The sequence below is a fragment of the Cuculus canorus genome, chromosome 14 (genome assembly GCF_017976375.1).
Source record: "Cuculus canorus isolate bCucCan1 chromosome 14, bCucCan1.pri, whole genome shotgun sequence".
In the NCBI taxonomy this organism is placed as follows: Eukaryota; Metazoa; Chordata; class Aves; order Cuculiformes; family Cuculidae; genus Cuculus; species Cuculus canorus.
In genome coordinates, this window is record NC_071414.1 from 17,906,455 (window position 1) to 17,920,138 (window position 13,684).

Genomic DNA, 13,684 nt, shown 5'->3' on the forward strand with positions numbered 1-13,684 from the left:
TGTGAATTTAGAGCTAACCTTTAGAAGTTCACTGCAACATATTAATAGTTAAACCGTTTTTTCAGGTACGCAAAGAGAATCAGTGGTGCGAAGAGAAGTGAAGTTTGTGCCTGACACGAACACTGTAAGGATTGTTCCAAATACTAGTTGCACTGCTCTGTTCATAATTGTTAATATTAGACAAATGCAGCAGCAAATGAAGTTGTGTTAGCAGGATATCGTTCCCTTTGCATGTGTAGTGGTTTTTTTTTGAGTACAAATTCAAATCTGAGTTTTTACTAGTGTAATTGGATGTCTTTTTACTTTACTCTGCAATGAATAAAACAACTAAGTGTGGATTCTGTATGGAGAGTAACACTTAAGGTTATCATTTTCATTATGCTTCTGAACTCTTCAAGTCAAGTTACAATGCTAAAGGATTGACTCCATTGTAAATAAACCCACCTGTGACCACTTCCTCAAGAACAACATGCTGGTATTTACAGGGTATTGATAGCTTCATGAGGGAAATTAGAATGGGTCTTGGGGAACTAGATAAAGTAAAAAGTTACTGGATTTTTTTTCCAAAAATGTGGTGTGGAGAGCTAATGTTACTTAGAGCTTGGTAACTTTCAAGATGGTTCTTGTCCTGCTTCTAAACAAAGAAAAATGTGACCACTCTCTTGTCCTGGTAGCCTTGCCCTCTAGACTGGTGACAGATGTGATCTAGGACTAAGCAAGCTCCTGACAGATTTGAATACTTCAACCATGTCTTGAAGACCTGCCTCTTGCTGGTAGCAGATGAAGTGTTGCTTTATGCACAGGATTGGTGTGTTTTTATATGTTAGTTAGAAATGGAATCCAAGTTTGACCAAAAAATGACTGACATTACCAAAGTTAATATTCTTGACCTGTGCATGCCATTAGTGGCTGTTTTTTAGGCAATTTTAAACAACCCTTGTGATGTAGCTCTTTAAAACATGGTTCTGTGTGTCCACAGGAAATCTTATGCCTCTGTACGTGATACTTCAGCTTGTAGAGACTTAATTATTGCATACAAAGCTAATGCAATATGAAGCTTAACTTCTTTGGACAAAGCCACTTGCAACTAGTTAAACAGTAACTGGTTTTCTGATTTTTATTGTTTTTTACAGTTCCCTTATAGGGAGTAGGAGATGGTTGTGTGGTAGATCTTTGAGGTGTGCTCTTAGCTTGTATTGCATTCCATTCTCTGTATAAACCTTAGAGTAGAACGAACTTGAATAAACATACTTATCTCACTTCAAATATCAGTGTTTCACTTCTGCATTAATAAAGGGCTTTTAAACTTTTGTTTGCAAATGGCTCTAGTTATTTGAAACCAGAGAATCTTCCTGTTGCTACTGAGGGTACAGATAACAGCACTGAGGCAGTGATTAATGAAGCCACTAGTCAGATGCAGTGGGGCAACTTTGCAGACTCGGTTGGAAGTTAGATGCAAGCAATCCAGCTGGATATACTTTTTGATGGCTTACTAGCTTTTAGGTAATCTGCGTAACCCTTAATGAAAGCATTCATCACTTGCTCTAAGGCGGCATTCAAACCCATGCTTTGGATGCAGCTGCTGCTCAGCTCTGCTCATTCATGAGGCTGCTGGGCCTGCCTTTGTGCTGATGTGTATGTCATATGGGTGTTAGAGATATTCTCTTGTCAGTGAGCATTAGCACACTGGTGCCAGGCCTGGATGTGATGGAGCCTTTCCAGCATCCTATATTGCAAACAATACACCTCAGTTTAAAAATGCTGCTGGAGAAAATCTGATTACCGTTCTCTCTGTGGCTGTAACTGTAGTGTGATATTTAGCTTGTCTTGGATTCCTAAGAGAAAGAAATAATCTGTGTGAAGTTAGTGTTTGGAATGCACCTAGGGTGTGCAGTGTTGCTAACATAGAAGCTTTTAATGTAGTTGTGTTCAATGGTAGAAGCCTGTATCCATTCCTTTGGGTGTCTGTCATCGGAGCGGGATCTGTGTTAGCAGCTGTGGCCTCATGCTGAGCCTTGCTAAGCTGTAGGATGAGGAAGAGACAAATGCATAGCTGCTTTTCCTCATTCCCCTGCTTCTGCCTGCTCTGCCCTCCTTGCCTAATGCACGCCTTCCATCCTGAGACTTGCTAATGGTAACAGCTTGCTGAAAACACTGCCCTGGGCGGTCAGACACTGTCAGGGTGGCGCTTCTGCCCAAGGTCTGGTATCGTGGTGGAAGCGTGGAGGTACAGTGTGGCAGTGTGTGAGAGAAGGGGCTGGTCTGGGTGCTCAAAGCAGTACCCAGCTTTGACAGATTCCAACATCCTTAGTAGTCCTGGTAGTTAGGATTCCATGCAGCTTCCTTTCTCTTATTGACATTCCTCTCTAGTACAGTCTCTGCTCTGTACTTTGAAATTCTTGAAATGGGGAGAAACTGTCCCCGTTCCCACTGTTACACTTGTGTTGCTGTTTAACTTGTATGGTGCTACCTTAACCCTTTTTTTAAGTCATGGCATGATCAGGGATAGCTGCTCTTAGCTAAAGTGATTAAATGTGGGGTAGGGAAGGCAAGGAGTTGGCTGGGGATTCTAAGAGAAAGGTGTTTTTTTTTGTCTTGGTTTGCTATTTCAGATTTATCCACTGAGGATTGCTGGAAACTATTCTACAAGCTTCATACATACAGATCATAGAATCATGGAATGGGTTGGCTTGGAAGGGACCTTAAAGCCCCTCCAGTCCCACCCCCTGCCATGGGCAGGAACACCTCCCACCAGATCAGGCTCCTCAAGCCCCATCCAACCTGGCCTGGAACCCCTCCAGGGATGGGGCAGCCACAGCTTCCCTGGGCAGCCTGGGCCAGGGCCTCCCCACCCTCATTGTGAAGAATTTCTTCCTAATGTTTACATCTTCCCCCTTCCACTTTAAAGCTACTCCCCCTTGTCCTATCACTACAGGCCCCTGGAAAAAGCCCCTCCCCAGCTTTCCTGCAGCCCCTTTCAGCACTGGAAGCTGCTCTAAAGTCTCCCTGGAGCCTTCTCTTCTCCTGGCTGAACAACCTCATCTCTCTCAGGTTGTCCTCACTGCAGAGGTGCTCCAGCCTCCATCATCTTTGTGGCCTCCTCTGGACCCAAACTGGGCGAGACAGGAATACTCTTGAATACTAAAAAATAGTTATTTGACAGTTTGGTAGGATTATAACTTCCAGTGGCCTATTTTGAATAGCCAGTCTGGCAATTACTTTATTTATAAAGCTATAAACATATTTTGAACATAAAAGCCAAAAAATACAAACTCAATGAAGTAAAAAAATTACAACAAATGATGGATAGGCATTGGACAAATGAAAGTACAGCTGTGAACCATTTATCCCTGCTACATACATACAGTGGTTTTACTTGGTTTAATGAAGTGGTACTTCCATGACTTCTACATTCAAACTGATGCCAGGAACTCAAATCTGTATTTCAAGAAGAGTTGAAATTGCTGTGAACTAAAAACAAAAAAAATCCTTGCTGCGATAAAAACTTAAGGGTAAAGGTTTCCTTCTATTAAAAAAAAAAAAACTATTAACACAAAATAGCAACACTTCATATAGCATTTCTAAAGACACTTTTTTGGCATTAAGTAACTTTGTTTTGGCATTGGTTATCAGCCATGGGTGTGTGGCAGAAGCTGCTCTTTCTCACTGTTCTGTCCTAGAAAGGGGCAGCTTGAAGTTCTCTTGAGTGTTTTGTGGGAAGGAAAAAAGGTTACCTTTTCCCAGTTAGACCAGTATAAATTGAACATCTTACAGTGTACTGAGGGGATGTTCTAGGTTTATACTGTGGCAGCTGGAAGCACAGGGTAAGGTCTGGCTTAACCTGTGTGTATATTGCTGAGCACAGGATGGAGATTGGGTGTAACTGCTCCAGTGCTGGGGCTGTGGAAGTGCTTCCATCCCAGGAACACATGAGGAAAGGCTCCTGGGGAGGGAGCAGCAGGTTTCACTAAAGAGGTTTTGCAGGAATTGGGATGGAATAATGCAAATATGATACAGCTGGGCCTTCTGCTGGTGACTCCTGAACAGTCAGGTGCCCACGCTGCTGCAGAGGAGCAAAAGAGCCTTGAAATAACGCGTAAAAATCCTGGTGAGTTCTGAAATGACTGAGGGTTGTTCTCTCTGCACTAGTGCTATGTAGGCCTTGGTCAGAAGACAGTTTAATACTGTTTGGGACTTTCCCTTGATGTTCCTTAGACACATCTGCTTTTCCTTTTATCCCTGCCTTTCTTTTTCTGTGAAAACATCCAGCCACAAAACAACACTTGGATATGAAGTTGTGTCTGCTTTGCACCCAGGTCTGCGTTATGCAAGGCCACTGTGGCCGATTTGTCATCGGTGGCTTTTGCAGTAGCTGCCACTTGTGCAGCACCTACAGCAGAGGAGCTCAGGGGGGCACACACTGAGCTGAGACATAGCCGGGGGTGTTTAGCAATCTTTTTTGGTTTGTTTTTTTTAAAATTGAGTGATAAAAAGAGATGGTGTCAGATGAGGAGGAGTCGGCCGAGTTCCTCTGGTCAGCACTGGAGCTTGCTAAAGTAATTGAAACCCGAGCAGGTTGCATATTGCTCTAGTGCTCTGTAATTACCCCTCTGAGCACAGAAAGTACACGGGCAAGTGTACAGTTGGCAGCCAGTTCAGGTAATGCTACTTCTCAAAGGGTTAAAATAATTCTTTCAGACTTCAAAATGACTCTTCAGTCTTTTTGGGTTTGTGCACGTTGCTTTCATTCAGTGCTTCTGGAGTTACGTTTACACAGGAGAGGCGTAAAGCAGTAGGTTTAGATCTTCTAAGCTAAAACTGGAGTTAAAAAATCTATGCTACTGTAAGCAAAAGTACCTAAATAAAAGGAATAAACCCAAAGCTGCTCTACAAACTGATCAGGTTTGATGTTTTTTTTTTAAGTTTTGAATCTTTGAAGCATAAACTTGTTTAAAAAGCTCTTTTTTAGTCCAATGTAAAAAAATTATGGTTTTTTTTTTGCGTTAAGAACAAAAAAATATAAAAATATTTTGTACATTATAAAGGTCATCTTAATTTCTTGCAGTTCTGCAATAACATTACTACATAATTTGCATTCAGTACTTTAAAACCTATTCGGTAAAGTAGAAAAAAATAGCCCCTTTCTCCCTGTGTGGTGGTATTTTTCTCTTCAGCAGTCAAATATATTTCTTTCAAGCAGGAAAAGCCCCTGCACTGGACTAGATTGTGGTCTCTGAGCAGTCTGTAAACCTGAGGGACATCAAGGACTTGGATTAATTTGGGATTTACGTCAGTTCAGGTAGATCAGAATCTGTCCGCGGTGCTTCCTCTTTATCAAAGGTCCAAGTATAAATAAAATACCAGAAACCGGTGAAGGTTGTCAGGCTGGAGAGAATCCATAAACATTTGGCATCATCCTGGGAGTGGTGGGAGGATCTGTTAGAAGAAGCTAGAGTGAGGTTTTTTTAAGAAGTTCTGCACCAAATCAGGAAAAGAAGGGTTCTGATGGTGCTGTGGGTGCGTGCGGAGAGGAGCCTGTCGCCCAGCGCGGTGCGGGCACAGCTCTCTGCCCCGGCCGCCGCCCATGGGCCAGATCTCTGGTGGGTTTCTGGCTGTCCAGGTGTGCAGTGGACAATCCCTAACAGCGAGGAAGATCTGCACCCGATGGACCAAGCAAGCGCTGGCCGGTTAGCGCTCCCCATCCCTCTGCCGCGCTGGGGCTGCACGCAGACCGCCTGCTTGCAAACACCACCACCTTCTTCTCAAACAAGAAGTCTAAAAAATTCACCTCATGGGTTTAGCTATTTCATTTATCCGGTTGGATCAGGAAGCTCTCATCGCTACGTTTAATTTTCAGACATACTGACTTTTTAAAACCGCTCCTAGTCCAGCTTTTCCAGCCCTGTGATGAAAGAGCTCCGAGAGATCTGTGAGAGCGCCTTCATTTAAAGCAGCGCGGAGGGAGTGGAAGGCAAAGTCAGACCAATAGCACCTACCATCTACTGCAGCAAGCCGGGAGGCGACTGCGCTCTGCCAAACGTGAAGATAATGCAGTAAAAATAAAAAACAGAAAACCCCCAAACAAACAAAAAAAAGCAGCACAGGGCAGGGACAAAAGGCTTGTTTACTCATCAGCACTTCAAATTTTGGCAAGTACTCATTTTTCACCTTTTTTTTTTTTTTTCCTTTTTGCAATCACTTTTCTCTCTTTAACCCTCACCCCCCAAAAAAACAAAAACCAAATGAGTTTTTTTTTTCCCAGCATCCTTAAGTCATCCTGGTGCCTAACTTTGCACGTTTGACAGGGAGATGGGGAATTTGGCTGTGCTCTGGTCCTTTTCAGTGGGCGGCAAACCAGGTGGGAGCGAGCGGTGTGCCCAGTGTCCCAGCCAGGGCGACCCCGAGCGCGGGACTATGTCCCCGTGGGGGCCAGGCTGGGGGCTGGGGGCTCCGTGGGCGCAGGGGAGCACCGGGGGGGAGGCCTGGAGGAGCTGGCGGTGGTCGGGAGGCGAGCAGAGCCGGGGAAGGGGTCTGGCTGTTCTCTGTGTGCGGAGTCAGCGGGGGCTGCGAGCTTGGCTGAAGGGAAAGCAGAGGAGATGCATTGGAGCGCGTCCAGAGGAGAGGGAGGGGAGTCTATAGCACTTCCATCGGAAGAAACTGGGCTGGCACAGCGTCCTTCTCCTTGTAAGTACCGAATGCACTTCTTTTTCCTCCTAGGAACAGTGGAGAGAGGCATCCGTGAATCCACGGGCACGCACGAGCCCTAAGCCTGTGCTGGGGGGCACCGCAGCCCAATGGGGATTCGCAAACCCCCTTTTCACCACGGCCTCAGCCGGGGCTCCCCTGCAGCTGGAACTGCACGCGGGGCTGCGGCTGTCAATGCAGCGGGGCTGGGGCTGCGACAGGGCTTTGGTTGGGAATGCAACCGGGGCTGAGGCTGCAGCTGCACCAGGGCTTTGGTTGGGAATGCAACCGGGTGGAGGCTGCGGCTGCAGTGGGGCTGCAGTTCCCCGCGGTCACCGCCAGGCGGCGCCGATCCGGGGCAGTGGGATGGGGAACACAGGGGAACACCAAACCGCAATAAAAATAAAAAGAATAATAATAAAAAAATCCTAAACGATTAAATAAATCATCACGGGGTGGTTTGGGTTGGAAGGGAGCTCAAAGCCCATCCAGTTGCAGTGGCTCAGGGGCTCTGAGCCCCATTCAAGCTGGCCTGGAACCCAGCAAAGAGTTTCTTCCTAATATCCAGTCTAAACTTCTATTTTAGCTTCAAAGCACTACCCCCTGTCCTATTGCTACAAGGGATCATCAGAAAAAACACAGTAAAATTGATAATCTTAAGGTCTTAAGAACATCTTGTGGTCCATCTCCTAGTGCTCTCCTGGAATCATGCACGATCATCTAATGAGCTCTTCTATCTGCAGCAAAAGCCTCTGATCGCGGCATCTCGGAACACACGTTCATTCCTGACTCGGTGCCGCAGCAGAGCTGCAGGTGCTCAAGAGAGACTTGGGAAGAAAACAGCCTGCTGCTGGTCTAAGATCTAATAAGCCATGATCTAAGGGGTGGCTGAGGTCCTGCTTCAGATGTCAGACCTGCCCTGAGCTGGTCAGAAGACTTGTTGGTCTTTGGAAGGTATAGGTCACCTTTTAACCTGCTAACTAAGCTCAGGAAAAACCAGCTCTGACACTTCAGCCCGTGGCTCTTCTGGGCTTGGAATGTTCGCAGTGATCTCTCCCTCAGGAAGCAGGGACACAAGTGCAAAACACTCTGCAGGCACAGGACAGAGAGACGAGGCAGAAGCAGGGCCTGAATGAACTGCAACCAGACTTTGGCTGTGAAAGACTCAGTTCCACGTTCCCTTTCTGTGGAGCACAAGAAACGGAGCTCGTTGGATAGCACCACAGAATAGTTTGGCCTGGAAGGAACCTTAAAGATCATCCAGTTCCAACCCCCCTGCGATAGGCAGGGACACCTCGCCCTGGATCAGGCTTCCCAAGGCCTTGAACACTTCCAGGGATGGGGAAGAGGGACTCACTGGAAGTTTTTTTTACAGGAAACTACCCCGTCAGTGGCAGCTCTCCACCCCTGACCATGCTGCGCTAAGCAGCACCCTGCTGGGACCAGGAAGGTCCTGATGACAACAGAGCCGGGGGACCAGCACCGGCCTCCCTTGATCCCCTGGAGAAGACATTCAGGTTCCTTACTCATAAGTTATGATTTGGGAAGGGGGGTTGTTAACAAAACTACAAGTCATACATCATCCTTGCTGCAGCTGGCTTTGGGCTTGGTTCCTCCACATCCCTTGACAATTCTGTAGTTTAGTATGGAAAATGGGAATATTTACTCTGAGCTCCAGATGCCCGGATTACTTTAAGCACTCCAGGCTCTCTGGAGTCAGTCCCTCGCACCGTCTCACGTTGTCCTTACATACTCTGTGTTGAGCTGGTTTTCCTTCACTTCACGTCACTTGCATTGGGTCCTGGAGCGTCTCAGCAGTTTTAAAGGAGAGAGCTCTCAAGATGTCACTTTGATAGAGGCGAGGGACCAGTTCCTCTGCTAGAGATGGTATTAATGACTTGACAGCTAAATCAGCTAAGAAGAACATCTTCCTCCCTGCCTCATTTGAGGAAAACAGATCAAATGCAGAACTTGCTAATGCGGGCACACACCTTCCTTTGATCTGACTAATGAAGAACTAGACAGCGTTAGAATATATATTAACTGCCCCAGTATTAAACATGATTTTGCACTGGACGTGAACAAGAGAAGCGCTGTTACTGCTGTCAGTGCCATCGTTAGCCGTGGTGACCCAATTAACACGATATGGAACACGACAGCCCTGATGAACTGAATATTTAACTGGGAGGTTATTTTACATGGGCTGTAATTTCCCAGAGCAGACGAGCCTGAGGAGATGCTCTATTTTCCGTGGTCGTGTCCAGAGTAGCTGCAGGATGAGGAGCTGCAAGGACCTGCTGAAGATGATACAAACCCATCCATTGATTCACTGATTTAAAATAACGATGAAAGAAGATACTACAGATTGCTGCTAGCGACCTGGTCAGTGGGCTATGGTTGACGTGGCTATTACACAGAGTTATCCCTCTCTCTTTAGGAATTACAGCACCCTGAGCGGTTTGTCTCAGGTGAGAGGAGGAGGGTGAAAGCTCTAGAGCAGGAACACTCGGTTTTAACGAGTAAAACTCTCCCGTGGAGTGGAAACCCTTCCGTGGAAGTTGCTCTCCGCAAGTGACCGGAGCACACAGCATGGAGCCCTTGAGCCGGCAGCAGCACGTTAGTACAGGGAATCGCAGAACAGCTGGGGCTACCCAGCGTCCGAGAGGCAAAGGGTAAAAAATCAAAGCATGCTAAGGTCTCCGAGCACTTCAGCAGCCTGGGTTAATGGGGAAGCGGCGCAGAGGAGAAGCTGAATTAAGAGAGTTCAACCAAAGGCAAAGTGGAGTTGGAGGAAGCACCCGCAGAGCTGCAGGCGTGCAACGGGGCGCTCGGCTCGGTGGCACTGCTGGGTCACTGACCAGGGCCACAAAACCCCTCGCTGGACGTGCAAGGTAAAGTATTAATGAGACGTTAAGGGGGCTCTGTGCAGATTATTAATCCGTATAAAGACAAGGCTTGATGGCATCACCCAGTTTGCTGTCCCAGAGCAACCGGAGCTGCAGGACACGGTGTCAGGGAGGGGAGCTCACCCCGGGCGCAGCCACAGGGATCCCAGCTCAGCCACTGGTGCTGCCCGTCAGGTCCGTGGCCAAGCACCATCGGGGCTGCGCTTTGGAGCTCAGGTTTGGGTGGACTAAGTGATTTCAGTCCCTTTAGGCTGTGGTGAGCACATCAAGCAACACTTTACTGCTAGACTGCCTGAGTCCTCAAGGCACTGGTATCAAAATGTGCTATGAATTGTAGACCTCTGTCCAGGCTGGAGCCTCTCCCCGCTTTGGTGCTCAGGTCCAGAAGCCCCTCAGGAGCTTCTTCTGCCTGGATGCGTTCACAGCCCCCCTGCACCAGGCAGCACTTGGTTCTCGCACTAAACTTTACTATCGCCTGGCCACGTCCATTCCCAAGAAGCCCAAGGCACAGGGTGCTCGCAAAATGTCTCAGCGCTTGAGGGTCTCCCCAAACTGCCAGACTTCGGGGCCAAGAAGAGGTGTATCTCAAAATACATGGTTAGCACCAGTATAAATGGGGGAAAAAAAAAAGACTTATGGCTCTCGGGTGCTATTTATGCAATAAAAAAATCTCTTAACAGGGGGGAAAAAAACCCCCATGTCAGCATTGCAGATGTCTCCACCCTGGAAATGAGCTTTTAACACCAGGGAAGTCCATGAGCTGAGGAACATGCACAGCATTACACCACCACTGCCTGGCAGGGTGAGAACCCCAGGGTTCAGGTGACCCTTGCAGCTCGGATAACGACTCCTGCTGATGCCCAGAATAAAAAAACATCCCCACCTGGCTCGAGCAGCCTGCGCCGGCGCTGGGATGGCTGCAGGAGCACGCACGGAGCCGAACCCGCTCGCCCGGGAGCACCCCAGCAGCAAGGAGATGCTGATACACACCTGCACGGGCCGCACCAGTCCGTTTGTTGGTTGAGGCCAAAGCGAGCTCTGCATTTCTTAGGAGAGGCAGGATCTGAACAGAGAAGCATGCGCGGCGGAGAATGGGCAAGGCAGAGGCACAAAGAGGAGGAGGAGCAGGAGGAAGAAAAGAGGCAACATCATTTTAGCCACTTTAACACACGACTAACAGACTACAATCCAATGTGGTTTCTGCAACAAACTGGTGCCGGCACCACTTCTCCTGGAAAAAAGTGATCGTTAGGCAAATATCAGTGATCACTGCTGGCAGCTGGAGAAGAAGGAGGATTGGGAACCAGCCTCAGCTCTGGGAAATATGGGCAACCACGGGGAAACTCACAGCTCTTTGAATTTCTTAAGTTTGGAAAAGCTGCTGAATCCCAGAGGCGCTGCCTGCATCCTTACCTGCTCCCTGCCTTTCCAGCAGCGACTGAACGGGGCTGCCACGAGCTCAGACTGCACACGGAAAAGAAGAGGAGGAAACGTTGCAGAAGCGGGCTGAAAGCAGAGTTAGCACCAAGGAGACCCAGGCCCGGGTTGTTCCACTCTGCCGCTCACCATTCCCCTCCCACTTCTAATGGGAAAGCGATTCTCTATGCCCTTTCCTAAAATGTTGCAGTTTCACTGTATAATTATGGGGCTCATTAGGGTGAAGCCCTATTTGTTTGCTGGCACCTGATCTTTTTGCTCTGGTGCTGTAAATGGGGTTTACAGCACATTTCTGTGCAGGAGTCACACTCCCTCTTTCAGCCACCCTCCGTGTTCGCTGCTGTGTACAACCAGCAGCTGCTTTTTCAGTCCATAACGGGTGGAATTATTATTTTCCAGACAAGACATATATATACCTTATATGTTTTTTATATCTATATACACACATATTCTACATATAAGCCTAAAAGCTGGTATTCCCTGTATCGGTCTAAACACTGAATGACATCAACAGTGTTAACTAAACTGAAGAGATTACTAGGACAGAGTCATGGAATTGCTTTTTATGGACAATTCAAAGAGGTCAGCCAGCAGCAATTCATTAAAATAATGAGAAATCTCGATGAATTAATGTTAGGCTGCAGGATTCATGCTTGCATGGATGTGTAATCCACAGCAGCAATACCAGAGCTGGACTCCCACATCCTGACCAACAATGGAACTGCCCAGATGTAGCCAGCTGTGGCCAACTGTGCACCTTGGGTTCCCAGCTCAGGTGGGACAGGTCTTTGCGTGGGTGTGCGAGGGCAGGAGAGCAGCGGGCTGGCCCGACACCTTCCCTGGGGAGGAAGAGAGAACTGTGTGTTGCTTAGAAAGCCCAGAGCCTATCATCTGGCTGCCAAGTTTCATCCAAAAGTAAAGAAGGGCACTGCGCAGTGATGAACTGGTAGGCTGGAGAGTGGGAAAAGCTCTCTGTAAGTCAATCACAGAATGGACATACTGGAAAAAACAGGCTATCTAACTTCATGTACACATGATGCCACAGCGGGCACGGACAGGCTCTTGTTTTATAATGAATATTCAGTGGTACTGATATTATTTATTCCTGATATGGTAGAAATACTTCAAAAACCAGTGCAGGAATAGCCTCGGGTGATGGGAATGTGCATGTGACCCGCTGAAATCTATTAAAAGGGCTCTTTCTAATAAACAGTGTGGGGCAAGGAGGCAGCTGGGACTGGTTTGTATATCACTTTGCCTGAACTCTAGGTTACTTTGAAATGAAACCCAAATCTGGGGTCATCCCACGGCTGATCTTCAATCCTGTCTCTGCATTTGGTCCACTCCAAAAGGAGTTTGCTTTAATTAACAGTATCTGTAGGGCTGATGGGGATATGTTCACCCCGGATGTTTTGAATGGACAAAGTTTAGTGATTATTTATATGAAGTTATACACTTGCCAAAACCTCACATTTTCCATTTTCACGAACTACCCGAGTTCTAATTCAAACATGTCTATGAAAAAGTCACAAAAATGTTGACCTTCAAAAAACCCAGCACATTTCTTTTGTTAAACTCAGGAAAACAAAAGAAACCACAGTAAAACACGACACCAGCTTTGCCTCTGGGTTATCCCCTCTGAGCAGAAATGAAGGGACAGCCACCGAGCCGCACGCATTTACCTGAGTTGGAATCTTGCTGCTTTTCCCGCGTTCGTCTCTTCTTTTTCCCCTAGGAAATCAAAGAAAAGCCATTTAGTCTGTGCTCCCAGGAGACCAAGAGTGCTGTGCAGGGGTTTTGGGGCTGGATTGGGCTGCGGGGAAGGCTGCAGCCGCCTGGGTGAGCGGCCAGGGCTTCGGCTGCAACAGCCACGGCACCGTCAACTCTGCTGTTCCAGTGAGAGATGAACTGGGGATCACCGCGAGGGCACCTGCTCAGCTTTGTGCACATGGGCAGCCCTTTCCTTTCCCAGCTGCCCAGCCCGCTGCTCCCGAGAAGAAACCCAGAAGCAACTCTTAAAGCAAACACTTAAATCTGTGTTTGCACACACGCCTTTTACATGGCACAAATTGCTCTGGGCAGGTACCTTCTCTCAGGAGGTACCTTCTCTCATTTCCAGTATCCCCAGATCCGGCACCACTGGTGTTTTGCCTCATCCCAAAACCACTCTGCATGAAATGCAACAGCAACAGAAACTCAGAGGAGTTGGCAGCCACGTCCTCGCCACCCCCCCATCCTGCACCTGCAGGTTCTTCTTGCCAACACACTGCTCTCCTGTTTTAGGAGTCCAGAACCACACTACATGTGCAGCTGAGACTCTGCTTTACACTGCAGGTGGCATAAGAAGGCACAAGAGAAAACATTAGTGGATGCAAACCAACCACAACAAACCCAGCTCCTGTGCTCACTCTGCTTGGCACCTCTGCCACCTCCTACCAGTCCTCCTTGGTCCACTCTGATGCATCTCACCTGGAAATCCCACCCATTACCACTTTAATGAATTAACTAGATGAATAGAAACAATCTACTGCATTCAACGGAGGCAGTGTGATCAACAGCTGATCCTCCTGACCTGTTCTTATTCCTCCCCCCTCTTTACATTTCTAAAAGGCACTTGGCCCATTTTAGCATCTTCCCTCTTTCCAATATGCGCTTTA

At 47.5% G+C, this 13,684-nt stretch overlaps 2 protein-coding genes across 11 annotated transcripts in view; one reads left to right on the forward strand and one right to left on the reverse strand.

The window, feature by feature from the left end:
* SKP1 (S-phase kinase associated protein 1) overlaps positions 1 to 1,310 on the forward strand; it is a 276,895-nt gene extending 275,585 nt beyond the window's left edge. For both annotated transcript variants that reach the window (XM_054079407.1, XM_054079406.1), the window contains exon 6: positions 66 to 1,310. In XM_054079407.1, the coding sequence (XP_053935382.1) occupies positions 66 to 101 (36 nt within the window). In that variant the 3' untranslated portion in view covers positions 102 to 1,310. The remainder of the gene's footprint in view (positions 1 to 65) is intronic.
* A 152-nt stretch (positions 1,311 to 1,462) lies between these two features.
* TCF7 (transcription factor 7) overlaps positions 1,463 to 13,684 on the reverse strand; it is a 75,027-nt gene continuing 62,805 nt past the window's right edge. For 4 of the 9 annotated variants that reach the window (XM_054079393.1, XM_054079392.1, XM_054079395.1 and 1 more), the window contains 3 exons: positions 12,710 to 12,758; positions 10,581 to 10,653; positions 5,294 to 6,713 (listed from right to left, as the gene is read on the reverse strand). In XM_054079393.1, the coding sequence (XP_053935368.1) occupies positions 6,413 to 6,713; positions 10,581 to 10,653; positions 12,710 to 12,758 (423 nt within the window). In that variant the 3' untranslated portion in view covers positions 5,294 to 6,412. Of the gene's footprint in view, positions 6,714 to 10,580; positions 10,654 to 12,709; positions 12,759 to 13,684 lie in introns of all 9 variants that reach the window. The other 5 variants (XM_054079397.1, XM_054079400.1, XM_054079396.1 and 2 more) reach the window with 4 other exon arrangements.